Source organism: Brachyistius frenatus, unplaced genomic scaffold (genome assembly GCF_029030835.1).
Source record: "Brachyistius frenatus isolate BFR_SWC_R1_liver_20210118 unplaced genomic scaffold, ASM2903083v1 Contig_55, whole genome shotgun sequence".
Classification (NCBI taxonomy): Eukaryota; Metazoa; Chordata; class Actinopteri; family Embiotocidae; genus Brachyistius; species Brachyistius frenatus.
The window spans coordinates 1,915,784-1,934,704 of NW_027210654.1; the positions used below are offsets into that span (position 1 = coordinate 1,915,784).

Sequence of the window (18,921 nt, forward strand, 5' to 3'; positions counted from 1 at the left end):
AACCAAACGGAGAGAGGACAACTGAGGATACCTTCATCTAACAGAACAAATCAGACTGGAATCAGACAGAGTAGACCACTCAGATGAAGACCTTGTATCAGAAGATACATTATGTAACTTAAAAGACTTCAAAGGCCGGCTGTTAGGTGAAGTTTTGAGGCAGTGCTACTGAATAGTAAGTCCAACAGAAATATGTAAGAAGAAAAGTGGACGTGAACAGATACAAATTTGCTTTAGGTGGCATGAATTAAGTCATCTGCCTGAGTTGATAATGATTCAAACTTGAGTGGAACATCTGGGCTTATTGCATATTTGCAGGACTCTGTCTCAGTTAAGAGGAAAAAGTAGTTTAGGGAGGAAAATAATAGTTTGTGATCAGTGTCTTTTAACTTTTCTGCAAACGCATAAAGGCATGACTCATACATGCACAATTGCTGTGTACTTGTTGTAGAAAGAAAGAAAGAAAGAAAGAAAGAAAGAGAGAAAGAAAGAAAGAGAGAAAGAAAGAAAGAGAGAAAGAAAGAAAGAAAGAAAGAAAGAAAGAAAGAAAGAAAGAAAGAAAGAAAGAAAGAAAGAAAGAAAGAAAGAAAGAAAGAAAGGAAGAAATTCTACTGTAAAAGAAAATTAAACATAAAATAGTAGATAGACTTGATGACTCATTCTGCAGTCAAATCCAACAGAGACGCTTACCTAAATCACAGGAGGAATATAAACACATGAATGCACACAACAGAATAAACATTATTCATGTCCTTCGTCGGTGAGTCTTCACAGTGCATCTCATTTATTCTTCAGTGTCAATCACTCTTTACCTCACTGCTCATTGCTGGCAGCGGGCCTCAATCAGATTCTTATCGATGCATTCTGCCTGCAAGGCTTCCACTAAAGACTACATTGTGATCAGGGTTACCCTTGCAGAGGCTCCGGGCAGCCAGAAGTAATTCAGTCAGCGTGTGTGTGTGTGTGTGTGTGTGTGTGTGTGTGTGTGTGTGTGTGTGTGTGTGTGTGTGTGTGACCGTGTGTGTGTATTGTGTCAGAGCTTACAGTGTAATCTTTCAGACACAGAACACTCTGTTTAAGGATAGCGCTGGTCCAGCCTAGATTACTGCGTCTCCTGTCAGCCCACGGTATTGTTGTTTCACAGATTACCCTCTTACTGCCTCACACTGCCTGGCTCCATGCATTTATCTGAAGAGAGACAAACATTGATTTCTCCTCTTTTCTTTTCTCCCTTTTTTATTCATCCAAAGCTTGTTTAAAAAACACTTTGAGCCATTCGCAGTCATTTAGGGAGCGCAGGATCGAAACACAATGTTCTTAAAAGAAGGAAGTTATGTTTGTTCCCACGTGTGCGTTGTCGGCCCTTTTGTCCTGCAAAACCTGCAGTGGTGCGGTACAAAAGCGGCGGGTGAAAATTAGGAGGATGCTGAATTGATACAGCATTTGCTTTAAGCTATAGTGAACAACCCTGAAGTGGTGAAAGCCATCTTACAAATCCTACCTACAGTACAAGTTCCCGCTGCACACAATAAAAGACACAAGCCCAGAACAAATGCATGTGATTCACATTCCTCTGGTCCTCCCCCTGGACTTCAAACTGGAGATAAGATACACCCAAACACAACTTTTGTCTGCAAGCTCTCGCCGTCCTTCACACACACACACACACACACACACACACACACACACACACACACACACACACACACACACACACACACACACACACACACACACACACACACACACACACACACACACACACACACACACACACACACACACACACACACAGAGTACAGACAGCAGACAGCAGACAGTCAGATTGAGTTTAATCATGTGGGGCAGCCATGCGGGTGGAGAAAATGCTGTATTCTGTGTGATGTGGCCATTGGGGCCCTGCCCTGCCGCTGATAAGGTCCCAATTCCACCCGGAGCACAAAGCAACCAGTCACCTGAAAGACTTGAAGGAAATGACTGACAACTGGGCAAAGCACCTGGCCTGAAATGACTTAAACACATTATGAGAGAAGAGGAGAGATGATGGCAAGAGAGAGGTGGAAAGACGGTCTGCCTTCAAGTTTGCTGTTATCCACATGTGTATTTGTATCTGAGACTCCCAGCTCCAGAAAGAGAGCCAATTACAGTAGCAGCTCTCAGAAAAAGATGACCACATGGCCTGGACACAGGCACACACACACACACACACACACACACACACACACACACACACACACACACACACACACACACACACACACACACACACACACACACACACACACACACACACACACACACACACACACACACACACACACACACACACACACACACAGTCTACAGACTCTGAGCTTGAACAATGAACACAATAAAACACGCACTTTCAAACATGCAGAGATCGACAGACTGACAGACAGACAGTGTTGGCAGTGACCATAAATCACAGAGTCCTACACTTCACAAGTTTAATATTCCGAGGAGAAAAACCCACAGCGTGGCATCGATTTTCTGTTTCCCCATCTCCTTCCATGTCTGACTTTTCAATAATCTGCTCCATAAACCTTCAAGGTAATGCCATGCTGCCAAAAGATCATTGGGTGATAGTCACATCTTAAGATGATCATATGAATAAATTGCTAATGTCATGTTTCACTCGACGATTTCAACACTTTTGACTGCACTGCTCTATGCGTTTGATTATGACTTATGTTGGTAACTCATCTGTTGACTATTCATTTCAATTTATTTATATAGAGCCAAATGACAACATAAGTTCTCCCAGGGCACTTATCATAGTAAGGTAAAGATATCATAATATTATACCTTGAAATACAACAACTACACAATTCCCACATGAGCAGCATGAGGTCACTAGTATGACCTCTTCATTGTCCTACTTCGAGTATGACTACATCATTTACCATAATCCTGTAGAGTTGACCCCTGCAAACCAACACCAAACTGCTACTTTTGATTACTATTCTAAGCATCGGTTGGTTTGCCTTAATACGTGTGCAATATAAACATATATAACCTGCCTTATACATAGTCTATAATTGGATAATAAAACAGTAAATCATATGACCTTACATGTCAAGTTGTGAAGCTTGTATATGACACCATTAACGTGTCAGTTATTATAACTTAAAATAGTACCAAGGAATAACATCATGTTGGTGCAGTGATCACCTCATTATCTTTTCATTGCACGCATGCTAGCTTGCTGATGCTAGCATTTAGCTGAAAGCACAATCTACAGTCTATCAGTTCAGAATTAAGTAGAAGTAATAGGTCGCAGCAATAAGTAAATTGCCTGTGGTAGAGCAAAATGCACAGCTTGCCCGATCCATATATCACCACTGCAGATCAAGCGCTCACTGCCACCAGCTCTCTGCCTTATTTACATTGGGGTACTGACTGGACCCATTCCCACTTTTTCTCTCAACTTCCTCTGAACCGGACTCAAAACCTCAAGTGGTAAACACCTGCAAGCCGAAGCAAAACAGCTGGTTGATTGAAGACACAAAATAATTCCACAAAACTTTCATCTCAACACTGTCAACAACAGTCAATGTACCTCTTCTCCAACAGATGGGGTTGCAAAGGAAGCCTCAATTTCTGGCAAAAGGCCTGAGAAAGAGACGTTAAGGCTCAGAAGAGTATACGCATCTGTCGGCTTTCCCGGGTAACATTAAAATGCGCTCTGCCTCATTAACACTACTATGGAAACTGCCTCCATTTTCTTATACAAGCTTTTAATTTGTCTTTCATTGCCAGCTGGCATTGTTTGCCTTTTTACAAAACAGAAACCCAAACCCTCTTCTTCCAGTCTGGCTGCTGTGTGTAGAGCGTTGACCTTAATACACAAGGACAGAAAAAGAAAAGAGTACGAATAAATGAAAAAAGTGTAATCTGGCCACTATAAACCAGAAAATGTATCTATCTGACTTTTTCATCTTGTTCTCCACCTCACAGATATACACCAATAAACACAAGCACGCCTTTGCAACTAAGTAAACGCACACACACACACACACACACACACACACACACACACACACACACACACACACACACACACACACACACACACACACACACACACGGACGAAGGGAGATCAACTTATTTTATTCCTGGATGTCTGTCAGAATGTGTTATGAATACAGATGACAGTTGTGGCTGCACTGACAGGCAACTCGACAGACAGTTGAGCAGCTGTTCATTTGTCCTAATGGAAAGTACTTTGTGACACGTCCCCGCTGCCCCAAAGATTTTCCCTGACAGGGAACACGCATAACAGTGGCCCATCACATTAAACCTCCCGAGACGCGACTGTTTTTGCCTCCAAGACACTCTTGCTCCGTTGCCACATCACAGCAGCGAGGCGCTGCAATAGAGCCATTTTGAAGTTTGTCATTTTGAATGTGTTAGCTACTTTTTCACCCTCTCGCTTTTTTTGTTGTTGGTATCTTTACAATTTTCTATAAGTACCTCTTCGTCCATCTCATCTTTCGCGATGTGTTGTGGATCCTCCCTGGATGGCTCTTAGAAATCAGAGAGCATACTCTAAGTGGATGAATCCTAACACATTATCTGGAAAATAGATACTATACAAAAATCCCCAAATTATGTTGCACCTTGAGCATAAGACTTTGTAAGATATTCACACTCTACATGATGAAGCCATGCACTAATTTAGTGTTTCCAGCCTCTTTGTTACGCTGTAAAAATACTGCGGTAGATATCACAGAGGTAAAAGTCAAATTTGGAAAGAAATCAGCCTGAGTTAAACAAGAATTATGTACAATTTCAAGCAGCACTTGCTTGTCCTTTATCTGCTTGCAAAAGCAGCTTAACTCTCAGCAGAACGAGGTGTAGACGGACTCGAAATCTGTAACAAGGCACCATTGTGCACGCGATCACTCATCTTCACACACAATCCTATACACAGTATGCACACACATTTTTGACTCTTCCCCCTAGGTTTAATCCTGCATACAGTAAGAGAGCCTGGAGAGTTAATGAGCTTACCTGTGTCTTTATTAAATTTCAACAGCTTCTGTGCAGCCTGTTTCTAAAGATAGCATTTTGATGAATCTGACATTCAGCAAAGCAGCTTTTCTACCTTTTCCGAACGTGACAGATCTCATATTCGTCCATGAGACTTGTTTGAAAACAGAAAAAACACATTAAAGGAATACAGGCAGGCAGTATATTTAATAGCCATGTCTCCAAAAAGGATTGAAAGCCATTCAAGTCACACAGGTGATACATTACACAGAAAAGTGTTGGACAGCCTGTCTCGATTGGCCGCGGTGAAGTTTCACACCCGAAAGTGTTGTAACTTTTTCGTCAATACACGTTAACAGTTTACCGATGTTCCCTAAAACCTCCACTTGTAAGCTATCGGTGGATGCTGTCTAGCTGGCCTGTGCACGCCCCAGTTACTGCAGCATATGCAAATTTGCAGGTATGTGGCCAAATTCTTTTTTTTCTAAAAAAAAGAGTGAAATAAGCTATTCTAATAAAGTTTGACCTAAATTTGAACAACGTGATCTGTACGGGACATGCTGTCGTCTACAGTACCAGCTCCCTGATGCTGAAGAGATTTACTCCTGCGTAAATGTTGCTAAAGTTTTGCATTTTAAAACAAAAACGTGTTAACGTGGATGTAGCCTCGCAATAAAAATGTTAAATGACAAAAAAAAAATTTCATACTAAATGGTGTCGAAGAAATTTGATCTGTGCCAAATAAGTATCAAAGTTTGTGTCCCAGCCTTCGACATGTCACAGTGTATTCAGTGAGAAAGGCTTTTTTTTCCATCCAAAAATATGCTGAACCTTTGTTTCGTTTCCCTGTCATTTCTGTAAAGGGTTGGAAGAAATTGTTCATAGAAATGAATTAGTAAATCTCCAACAATAATAACTAATATTAAAACCGATACAAACTTTTATTGACAGATTACTTGAAAATCAGAGGCCACTTCTCTTGAGAAAACGGAGGACCGCGGCAGCTTTTTGTGAAGAATGCAGCTGGCCTTGTGATTTCTAACGCATCAACATTCTTCTGAGGGAACTTCATACGTGAGGGACAACATGACTGTTGCTATTACAACTTTCATCCATCTTTCCAGTGCATCTTGTTGTGTGTCTCATTGAAAGATTGGTGTGTCAAGAGGCATCACACTGAATTAAATTACCTGGTAAAACCCTCAAGGGTTTCCTGCTTTATGCAGCATACTTGCTGGCAGGAAATAATAAAAAAGACTTCATACATGAGTCCTTGTTGAATTATGGATGATGAGTAGAGTAGAATAAAGTTGCAAACCTGCGCAAAGTGTATTGATTTAAGCTATAATCCAACAAGTGCAATTGGATTCAGGGAAAAACTGAAAAGCTGACCAACAGGTTGAATCTCAAATAGCAAAAGCTTCAACTATAAACTCTGACTCGCCACATCTTACTGTGACCTGATCCATTCGTGCATTTGTCTGCGTCAAATAACTCACTCACACACGCACACCCACGAGCGCACACTTGTCCTTCCTAACATGCTTCTAACTTGACATACGGCGCACAAATCCTCTCCCCGTTCCTCTCTCTTTGTGACGGAGATTTCTGGCCCGCTCCGCCAACGTATCACCCAGGGTAAAGCGCCGTGTGTATCTCAGAGCTGGCGAAGCAATCATGCAAGGCCCGGACTAATCCGTGACACCCGTTAGCCATCCCCCAAGACAGACCGGCACTGACAGGGCCCTGCTGCCCTACGCCTGCTTCTACACCCATCACTGCTAACGTCTTTATCAGCGGGACAGATGGATTACAGGTGAGCATATTCTCCTGGTCACCATAGAAGAGGGAGCGGAGGGAAAAAGAGAGAGGGAGAAGCAGACAGGCAAGAGAGAGAGAGAGAGAGAGAGAGTGGAAAATTGAGTGAGGAAAAAAAATAATAATACAGGAACTGGCTGTCAGGAAGTTTGAGTGACAGGAGTGATAAGGTCCATCATGGGCTTATTATGAGGAGCAGAGGGGAAATAGACCCGGTCAGACATGGTGCAGAATTAACAGCGCCGGAGCAGAATGGAGGTGAGGCGAGCAGTGCGAGTGCAGAGGAGCAGAATGAAGGGGGCGATCGGGATATTGGTGGAATGAAGTATCAGAGGAGGCGAGACACGTGAAGGGCAAAAGGTGGCCGGTATGGGAGAAGACACGATTATGTCAGGGTCTGCTCTGATACAGCATCAACTGGTACAGAAATTTAACAATATCCACAGGTTCTCTGCTAGCCTGTAAAACAGCTTAATATGAAATTCAACACAGCAAAGAATCCTTGAGACGCTGCACGTAAGACTGAGAGTAAACACATACAGATAATAAACAGCCTGCCGTGATTGACGGATAAAATTCCTGAGGAGAAATATCCATCTTTGTTACAGGAGCATGCATATCTGCCCTTGCAGGCAACAGAGATTCCAAGGGTTGCCATATCATTTTTGCCTCTCGTTTCCACTCCTCATAAAAATAGGATTAGACCCTAGCTATAAAAATTAATCAGGCCAGAGCCCATTCCCCTGCAAAGGGAGCTTCAGTAGGAAAATGCAATAAATTTCCCTGTAAGAGAGGATACCTCAGCTTATGATTTAAAAAAGGGGAAGATAGATTACAGTGAATCATCCATCCTTGGAAAGAACTTACTAAGGGGAAAAGAAATGGCAGTTCAGCATGCTGTTCAGCTAATTCTGACACTTTATACTGACGGTTTTAAGCATTCTCCACAAGTTCATATCTCAGTATTGCATCAGTGATTATCAGGGCAGGTTGTAATGCACCATTTAACATTACTTGTTCATTTAAAGCAGCTTTTCATCTCCAAAACAGTGCTTCACATTAAAAATAAAATGAACATACATTTTTGAAGGGGAGGAAATCAGGATATGTCGGTAATATTTGTATATTTGTTCTTACTTGTATAGCCTACTGGAATTTTTATGACATGATGGCATACATTAACGTTTCTGACCGTGTTGGTACTGTGATTTGATTGTATCCAAATCTGTGTGTTTTAAATCATTATTTTGTTTCTATAATATCGGAGACATGAAAATGACATGAACAAAAATCAACTTTTGTCAGAACTTTTGTAGTCTCTTGGGCATCCAGTGGGAAGGTAACCATGTTAGCACTTAGCACTGTGATGGGAAGCCCCTGTGCAATATATATAAGGATAAACGTAGCTATGGAGCTGTCATACAAAAATACAGTGTACATATCAACTGTTTATAATTCCTGTAGTTGTACAAAAGGAAAGGTACATTAATTTGAGTCTTGAAAAAAGGGAGGGTGGATGAACCCAATCAAGGGGAGAGTACTGACCCACAAAAGACACTAATAAGTGTCAAGGTTGCAAAAAATGATGTCATTGGTCAACAATATATTAAAAGAAATCATGCTCTCAACAACACTGTATGTAGAAATATACCCCAATATGTTTGTACGCTTTCAGTTTCTACGTAAAATACAAAAACAATAGCATGATGTTGTAGACAGATATTGAAACCTGATGAAAAACAGCCACAGCCATAGAGGGACAAAATAAATTAGTATCAGTTTGTAGGTCAAACATGTCGTGCTCACTTTTTCAAGATAACATTCCATCTCCTAGCAACACGGGCTCTTAATTGTCAATCAAATTGAAAATGCCCATCCACTTATATGTTTATGCACAATGACTGTAGTCTATTTATAGTTTACTGTTTATTTCTTTACACAGTAAGTGTTTTCAATTGCAATAATAGCTATGGCTCTATTTTCCAATTAACAAAAATAAAATGAAAAAGCATTGCAAGATGGATAATTTCTCACTCTTTGATTGTGGATGTTGATCATGTAACGACAGCAATAACAACTAATGACTGCATATCTACTGTACACCACATTCAGGAACTGAACATTCATTATTTTGAAAGCCCAAAACTGATGCTCACTTGCTTTGTGATTCTTTCATGTAAAGTATAACTTCAGTAACTTCAATGCACAAAGATGAATCAGGAAGGAAGAGGAAAACAGATTCTCTGCTGGCTGATCTGAGGATTTGAGGGTCTGAAACAAAGACTCCACAAGCTATAAAGTTGTGTCTGTGCATAGAGCTGTGTTAGGTAGGTCTGAGGAAAAACCAAGGCACCCTGCGTAGGGATTATGTTTGCTGAATTCAAACATAATGTGAACTCATAAAAATCCAGCAACAGTGCAGTAAATGAATAATACCAGAAAGGAACACAACTCCAGTACATTCATGGGATTGTTCCCTTTTCTTTTCCTCTCCCTGTATCGGGATTTGTGGGACCCGTATCCACTTTCTACGCATCGTTTCCGGTCGTCTCTCTATCTTTCCCTGCTTGAGTTCTGTTCATCAGCTGGAAGATGAGCTTTTAAAGCTTACTTCTGGTCCGCAGGAGGTGGTGTCTTCAGAAAAAGACAACTCAGCATTCTTGTAAAGGAGGGGAATTTAAAAAGTTCTATGAAAAGACTTGAACATTTTAGTTGAATAATTTATACAGGGAAAGCTTAAGAACTGCTGCTGACACAGGCTCAGCACCGATATACACACGCAAGTACACTCACAATACGATGGCGGTCATTTGAGAGGTCATAGATGATTCATGGGCAGGTTGGAAAGCGGTCAGGGAGAGTGGAGGTTAGAGGATTTATACAGGAAGCTTAGTGTCTTCAAACACTTGTTCTATAAAAGCTCCATTTCTCCACGCCGTTAAACGGATCTGTTCCCAGTGAGAAATGAGAACATTAACTGGGACACGGACAGGGTGCACTCTGCAAGGCCCCGCCGAGCCCTCTGAGCTGTAACATTTCACATTTGAGCTGCGCTCCTTACAAGCTCCCCTGACACCCCCAATGCATCATGGGAGGGCTGTAGGGGAGGTTTGGTTGCGGGCAAAAGCGTGATGTGTCTCAAAATCTGACAACAGCTGTGGGCGTTTCCATTAAAAAAAAAAAAAAAAACACAACTCAGTGTTACCACAGCACCTTAAGGTGCAGGGAAAGTATTTTTCTACCGGACTCCATTCGTTTCTCCCATTTTTTCCACCTGCAGATGTTAAAAGAGGGGATGAAAAGGGAAAAGAAAACAGCCATCGTAGCAAGTATTTTTTGCTATTCATGCTATTTTGTTCTGCTTTTTATACATATATACATTACATCTTATAGCGTGACTGCCAGGCACCAGTTTAGTCTGTTAGCTTTTCACTAATGCATCAAGGCTTTCCTGACTAAACAAACCATCAGTGAATCAGGATACGTCAACTCCCACTCGTGCTCAAATATTCCCTTATCTTACCTCTGGACCCATATCACCCGGTTACAGTCATGCATTATTACATGTCACATATGTTCCTTGCACACACATACATACCCTGTGATCCATTCTGGACTTTTCCCTGAGCTTTACCTTTAGCAGACAAGGTCAGAAATATCTTTTTATGACAGATGCGAGTCCTTGAGTTGGATGAAAACACATGTGTAAATTAACTATGGAGGTGGAAGTCTGTGTAGGGGCAACTGAATGCAGTGCAAGCGACTTGTCTCCATAAAGTCCATCTGTCAAGACATCCCAAAGGACAAAAAATGTTTAGTCTGCATGAGCCATCCCATCAAAGATGATGAATCCTACATAAATACGAATTGAACCTGTTTGGCGGAGCCTTGCTTCTAGTCCTGTTAGGTTTACCGTAAAATCTGAAATAGAGGGCACGGCCTTAACTCACCTCTAATGCAAAGAGGGTCAGGCTTATATTTAAACCTTTGATGCATGGGTGGCTTTTTTACCGACACTATTACATACCTTCGGTCACGAGCAAACTTCTACATGGAAGTTTAAGCTAAATTACATGACTTAATTGTACTATCAACAACAAACACGCACATTCTAATACAAATAATTTATAAACATCAGAGAAATGTGATTTCTTTGAAATTCATTAATATTTTTCAATGTTAACACACGTTTAATTTTCTCCCTTTACCTTCACATAGACTGACACCTACCAAACCCAATTTAGTCAGCACAGTAATTGCTAAGTACATTCACTTGCTCATTATTATTGGACAAAGCGTGTGATGCTCCACTGTTTTGCTGTCGAGCGCGGGTAAACAGATGAGGTATTTCCTGCATTTTCTAGGCTTCATATGTATGCATGTTGTTCGAAAAAACATTAGAAGACCAATGCTTGTTATCATGTTTGATACCAGAACATTGCTCAGAACAAATTGTTTGAGGAATGTCAGGGAGCTTAGTGCTAAACTGTCAAAAATGTATGAATTACAGAGATAATTTTTCCTGGTTATGTTAGTCTCAGTGCTTTCTGATAAGCCCCTGTTTTAATGTGTAGTGGATGTCTTAAGTTACTGAGAATCAAATTCAACATTTCCTTCAACACATGTTTCACATTAAAAGAGAATATTCCTAATAAGATACACAGAGAAAATACATTTTGACAGCACTAACACCCACACTGCATTAACAAAATTAGGTCTCAACAATCTGTATTTTTTGAAGATAAATATTGGTCCTTACTCGTTAAGTATATCCAACCTACTTTTCTATTCTTTTAACACTGTACATTAAATATAATACATTCTTCCAAGGTGTTTCAGGTGCCCTGTTTGCTCAGAAAATGGAATCCTGTTCTTTTCTAGTAGGTTTTAAAGGCATATGTTTTCAGCAAAGAGAAGCAGAGACCTACATTAAGGTAAATATTTTATAACCTTTTTTTTTTTTTACGTACATTATTCTGGCTTTAGCAGCTATACGCTCACCATTATTACATGATATGCCAAAAATCCTGGCTATTATTTTCATTTCATTCATATTATATTACAAAAATTATCACTATTTTCATGTCTTATTGCTCTTACCCTCTGGTTTGTTGTATGTAATTGTACATAACCGCTGTGGGGACTGTCTACAATTTGAGGGGAGAAAATGCTGTATTTTTGCTCAAAATCCGCTCAACAATAACCTTTTAACTTTTCATTCAAAAGTAAGACTCTCTATCAAAGACTGTAAAATTAATTAAAGTAGAACTGACTGCCAACTTTTGACCAAATAAGATTCAGAGCACTCACTACATGCCTCAATAATCCAACTAATTAGTCAGATAACCTTTCCATAATGCGGAGAGCTTGGTTAAAGCTTGCTATTGGAACGTGTTTGCTCTGTTGCTGTGTCCTGAGTCCTTGAAGAACTGCAGTACATTATATATTAGCTCTAAGTGACCCTGACCTTGGACCTCCCCTTACCAGAGGGGTAAACAAATACAACTTTTTCACATAATGTCTGTAGAAGTTGAAGTGACCAGGGAGTTGAAGAGAAGAAACAGCATTCAGCAGAAGGAGAGAGAGAGAGAAAGGGGGGGGAGTGTTTCTCACCAGCGGATGTGTGAACTCTGGGGCATGGTCGTTCTTATCTGTGATGGTAATGGTAGCTGTGGCTGTTCCCGTTAGGCCCACCTCACTTCCTGCCATGTCCTTGGCCACGATCTCTAACTCGTATGTTGTTGTTGGCAGCGTCTGGAGATTAAACACACAGTGACTCAGAGTTAAAAGAAAGTGAGATACAGCAAATACATTTATACATTCATGTATTTATAGGAGGATAAAGTGTAGAAAAGAAAAGTGTAGATAGGAAATAAAACGCAAAGGTGGTGCAAGTATTATCACTTAAACAGAATGAAAGAGTCATACCTAATTATTCTTGGTTATTAGCAAAGTCTGAATACTTGAGAAACTATTTGAGAGGCAAATCGTTGACATTTTTTTACTAGATGACTGATTAGCTATTGAGTGATTACATTAATCCACTCAAAGAAAAACCTAACCATTATCACTGTATTTTACATAATGCTGAGACCCCTTAACAAAGCTTGAAAGCTGCTATAGGCTTGAACGTACTCGACTGGATGAGGCAGAAAAGGAATCATCAGACTGAAAATATGCACCCTCACACTCACATACTAGTGTTAAAAGCTCCAGTAAACACTCGCCACAGCTCTAAGGACAAGGTCAGGAACACACATTTTGAAATTCATACTTGTACAGTAAGAACACATAGGGTGGAAAAAAAGAAGAAAAAGTATACCAAAGGCTGTGCAGTATGGCATCAAAGTATAACCATACTCATCCATTTTAAAGATTCCTGAGAGCTCAGAGCTGGATTTCACACACATCCTCCACAATGCTTTGGGGCATCGGAGATCAAGGATTTTTGTGCCCTGCTTGTATAGATAAAGTATTTCCCTCAATATAATCTGTGAAATTATATTTCAAACTGGAATTTTGCTGAGCTTTTACAATTTTTCTTCCTATATTTTGGTTAGTTTTGTTTTTGGTAAGATGTTGGACATTAAAGAATGAGCTGAAGATTGATGAAACCCAAACTGAAGTAAGGGATGTAAGGGAAAAAGGATCTGTCCTTGAAATAGCCGCAGTGCAAACAGCCAAATTAGATATCTGGTCTTTTTGGTGGCCTGCCAGCATCTCCAATCTATATAACAATTGTAGAAATATAGCCTATACATACAGCGAGAGGATTGCATTCATAATGATCATAGCAGCAATCATCATTTGTTGCCATAATTCATGCCTAATATAAATGTTAACTCTGGTATATAAATAACAGGGGGAAGGGGCTGGTAAAGCCAACATTTATTTATCAGCCACAGTGCTTGCGCCCTACTGGGGGTGTTAACTGTCACATGCTTAATAAACTTCATCCATCTGTCTCACTGAGAATGCTGCTGGTGCTCTCTCCTGCATTGTACATTAACCTATGAGAGCATATATATCGCTCCTCTGATCGTGCCCTGGTGCCAAACAGAGACAAAGATGCGACCCCTGGAATACACACTCAAATGAAGCAATTGCGCTGTTATTTTCAAATTTGAATAAATATGACACAAAAAAAAGGAGAAACAAAACAAATGACCAACAAATCTTATTTTAGGTAGCAGATAAGGAATTAATAACAGGAATTCTTCTGCTTTTTATTTTTCCCTGTTTTGCTTCAGTATTGGGCTCATGAAGAAAATACAAGCTTTTCACAAGGCCCTAAAATGCCTACAGGCGGGTGTTCAGCTGACGATCTCTGAGGTGCCGATCGAGCCGAGCCTGCTTTACGGGGTAGTTACATTACCACCCTAGCAGCTTGTGAAAATATTTTGTTTGCCAGTGAGAGATTCATTTAAATTCCACGTCATCATTACAGCCTTGCAGAGTTGGATACAGCTGGCAAAAACAGTGGTAAAATGGTTTTAGATATATATTATTCATGGTTTAATTTCTCTGCTTTGATTTGTGAAGGCCTCACTTATGGGAATGATAGAAGCTGGTTTATATGTGTTGAGAATCTCCTTCAGCTGCATTTGTAGTTACTTTCACTCTGTGACTTCCCTTTCACCGGTGTGTGTACCTCTCACTCTATGCCAAACTGTGTCCCTGATCTTTATACTTGTGGACAGTCAACCTGATTATTGTTGATGACATGACTTACTGACAAATAGCCGTGACCCAGTATCCCCTCACGCTGTTCACAGTACACTGTGTGCTCCGCGTCAGACTGAGCAGTAGTGGCTTATCGTCGATGAATGTGCACGTTTGCTTTAATCAATTTCATCTGAGGCAGGCAGAGGGAGATCAGACGATCAATAGCTAGACACCTTGAAGCTCAATTTAGTGATCACATCAACGAGGATCTGGACAGGGGTTTTTACTGAAATGGCATATTCAATGGGATGATGTGTGTCCACTTTCCGTCACCATTTTGTGGGTAGCACCCTTATTTTGACTTTAAAAACACGGCAATCAAGAGTGAACGTTTGAGTGTAAAATGGGTGAAATCACAAGAAGATACACTTGTCAACATTAAAAATCTTTTAAGTGCAAGGTGAACCAAAAACTCTTCTTATATATCGTAGACTTTACATCCACAGAAGAGGACCAGCCTTGCGCCCGGCACCACCTCCTGTCGTAAAGTCCATCCATTCAAGCAGCTGCACCAGGACACATTGTGGAAAGAGCAAGACAGTAAACAGGTGTTTCTATCAATAGTTTGTCACACGTAGTGGGTGACAGGGGTGCCCCTCACAACCAGCTCCTGCTCAATCAAACGCTGCGCAGGCAGATGGTGCTCCACGGACCTGTGAGTTTAGTGTAGCCATGCACATAATCACACCTGAATACACACATGCCAAGTCTAAAACACACACATGCACACCTGAGCACAGACGTGTACTTCTGCCCTCCAGCTGGAAAAGAGCAAGGCTCTGGGATACCTGCAGTCTCAGTGGTGTCTAAACACATTGAGCGTGGCCTCCTCTGGTGACTGACAACGTCTTAATGAGTATTTCCTGAGTCTCAACTCAATTATAAACTCCCTGGCAGTACCTGGCCGAGGAAAGATGTTCACATCCACTCTGGGCTTGAGTTACAGCAACAGGGAATATTTCCTCCAGGTGTCAGAAAACTTCTACTGGCACACTGTTGATTGAGACACTGCTCGTAGACTGCCCCTTCATTTTCATTTTTCAGCTTCCTTTTAATTTGTCTGGAAACTCTTGATTAAAAAAGCGAGCAGCAATGTTGTCATCGTCAAGCAAACTTCTCCAGCACGTTTTAATCGACAAAATCAAATGACTGGCAGCACATTCTTAAGTATATAAAGCATTCTGTGCCTAGTCATACTGTTGTTGGTGTGTTTGTCCCAACTAATTGGCTCCCCTCCTAACTCCAGACTGGTAACCTAGGAAGGATCATTATCAATCACACTATGAATTAGACTAAAATGTTTTTTTTTCATTTTTAAAGTACTAGTCTGCAAAATACTGGTATGAAGCTGAACTGTAATTGGAACATATATAGTGCGTGTCTACATGTAGGAAAAGTTTTGTCTGACGCATTACAAAGCACTGGAACACAGTTGAGTATATTAACCACAGTCTGTTTTGCATACGTTTACCATACTGAGTCATACAACTATTAAAATGGAAACAAGAGTGTGGGTCCAAAAGCCATAATGGTCCTTTGAGTTAAACACTAACATCAGCGTGCCCTAAATAAATACCATAATGCTTTTTATACAATAGACATGCTTCTATAATGCCAATCATATCTGCCGGCTTATTTTAGGATGCCACCATGCTCATGTTTGCAAATTAAAAGCAAAATGCAGCTGAAGCTGAAAATTGTCATTAGTTCTACGGGTATTTGTCCATTATCCAATTTTAGGCCAATTAAATTAATCAACCTTTTTGAGACATTTCACAAAAAAGATAAAATGGGTCAAATTTAGGGTAGCTCATTGGAAAGTCAAGGGAAACCATTAATGTCCACATAAAATATCATTACAATCCATTAAACAGTTGTTGCAATATGACAGTTTGGACCAACAGCACACAGTCCAGCCTGATCTCACAGAAATACAAGAAATGACCACGACCTCTGAACACTGCACGACGAGGGGGTGGAGTGTAATTTAAAGTGTTATGTGCCGGTACCACAGAAACTATGCCAATGGAGAGTCAATTAGGATGCTTTGTCATGGTAGTCATACGAATGTGAGCCGGAGAAGTGACACAGTTCAGATGAGGTCTATATATTGACACAAATTTGCTAATTATGGGGCTCTGTCTTTTCAACCCAGAATCAGGACAATTTTACTGTTGCCATGACGACGAAGGGTGCCTAATATCAAGGCAGTAGTAACTTTAACCCACATGTTTCATGTTATCATTTCATCCCAAATCATGATCTTGTCCTAATCCTAACACATTGGTTTATGTGTCTAAACCTAACCAGACTTTATCCACAGCATTGTTACACCAAAAAACATCAAAATCGTTTTTTAATAGTAAGCAACATTTATATACTACTTATCAGTGATGTAACAAGTTAAGAAAGCACAGACAAATGCATCCTTAAAAAGGTGGTGGTCATTTCACACATATGAGATCATGTTGACCCAACCTTACTGCAGGTTTTACTGTTGCATATAGTGGGAGTATTATAAAAAAAATTAAGCAACATCTGGTATTACTGTTGTTTATTGTTTGACTTCCAAAATGCCGATATATCTTTTTCAAAGTTAGTTTTCTTCGTCAAGTTCCATTGTGATCTTTGTTTGAGAATTTAGATGAATGTTAAGAATTAAATAAATCCCTGTATCCACTTGAAGAATAGTGGCGCCAATGTGCAGCTTAATTTTCTTTGTGAAACATAAGTGGGAGAAAAAAAACACAGGCAGCCACAAGTGATGTCATTGAACGATTGTGTTTGTGAAAGATGATGTGAAACTGAACAAAGCGTTAATGAAGTTGAGTGTAGCAAATGATGACAGGCCTTGTTTCAGCGACATCTGATCTGGGACTGACATTTCAGGCCGTCCCTTTCTGCCTTGAAAGGATTTCATCAAAGCCCTTCAAGTAAGGGCTGATCCCCGGCACAAAGCAAGGAGAAAGGAAAGGATGAGAATAAGAGAGGGAGAGAAGTGGAGAGGGATAAGTGAGGGGAGGAAGAAAACAGAATGAGAGAGAGAAAGAGAGCAGCCTGACATCTGAGATACCACTTTAACGCTCTGAATAGGTGTGATATTATAATCAAATTGGCATTGGGTTCTTTGTTCTCCTCTGGCCCTTCAGTGGTGAACGCTCACAGCACCAAACCATCGGATATTCTTCAGGACTCTTTTCAAATGCTCAGACAGACATAAAAAGGCTTAGAGAAAGAAAAAGAAGAAAAAAAAAATCCAACAGGAGTTTTATGAAAACGGACTTGTGACAGTATTTCTACAAGAGCAACATTCATTCTCTCACCTTTATGCCTTCTCTTCATATTTCTACATCTTTTCCTTTTTTTTTCTGTTGGAGAGACCTTTTTTTAAAGTAAAAGTTCTAACATTTTCTTTTGTTCTCGACGTTAAAAAGACTCATTATGCGACTGCTAGACTGTGTATTTTAATGCCTCTAAAATGGGTCTGACTCTTTTCCAATCAAGTATCGTTTTCTTTTTTTTTTTTTACACTTGGCAGATTTTTATTTTGGGATGTACATAGAGTACAACAATAAAACATACATATCATGAGGATGCAAGGTTTAGTTCACTTTCATGCATCTCTTGAGATTACATGTCCTGGCGTTTCCATCCAACACTGCCAAAGCCCATTCATCCTCATTGCCTCCATATCCTTGTGATGTGTGGGAAATCCGCCAACACCGATATTCATGAGGCTTCGGGACTGAAAGCATTTACTGGCCTGTTCTCGGTCATCATCACTTAAGAGAAAAGCAGAAATAACAACAAACAGCGATAACGCAAGGCTGTGGTTGTGGGACGGCATTGGCGTCTCCAAGCACAAGTGCTATTTTGGTTTATGTTGTGCAAAATAACTTGCTGAAGTAAAATATAAATTGGTGAGGGTGTGGTAATTAAGAAACACACCTTCAGCTAGCTGCATAAGTGGTCACATTCCCCTTAAACAGCTGGGAAAATACTTTTGAGTAAAGTATGGCGCAGCTTGAATGGTGCAGAGCTGCATGCTGTAAACACACAGTTCCACAGACCTGCAGCCAAAACGTGATGTGACAAGTAAAGACCTGCTGTATTTGCAGATGATTTCATGAACTGAAAGAGAAGGTTTTCACACAGTTCGAAGCAACTGTGGATAACAGATCCAACATCAATTGATAAGTACATACCTATTTCACAATGTTCCTGCTTTAACCAAATTAAATGATTTGATGTTGATTTAAATGCATATAGTGGCTGGAGAATAGTATATTTACATTTCAAGCATTAGTCCGCTGTTGCTGTGCATTTGCTCCGTGTCTGACCGATCGACAGGAAAACTGACGGAC

The 18,921-nt window shown here is 40.3% G+C and overlaps 1 protein-coding gene across 1 annotated transcript in view; it reads right to left on the reverse strand.

Moving 5' to 3' along the window:
- Positions 1 to 18,921, reverse strand: part of cdh13 (cadherin 13, H-cadherin (heart)) — a 315,876-nt gene that overhangs the window by 56,562 nt on the left and 240,393 nt on the right. The window contains exon 9 of the mRNA XM_069705349.1: positions 12,446 to 12,586. Within this exon, the coding sequence (XP_069561450.1) occupies positions 12,446 to 12,586 (141 nt within the window). The remainder of the gene's footprint in view (positions 1 to 12,445; positions 12,587 to 18,921) is intronic.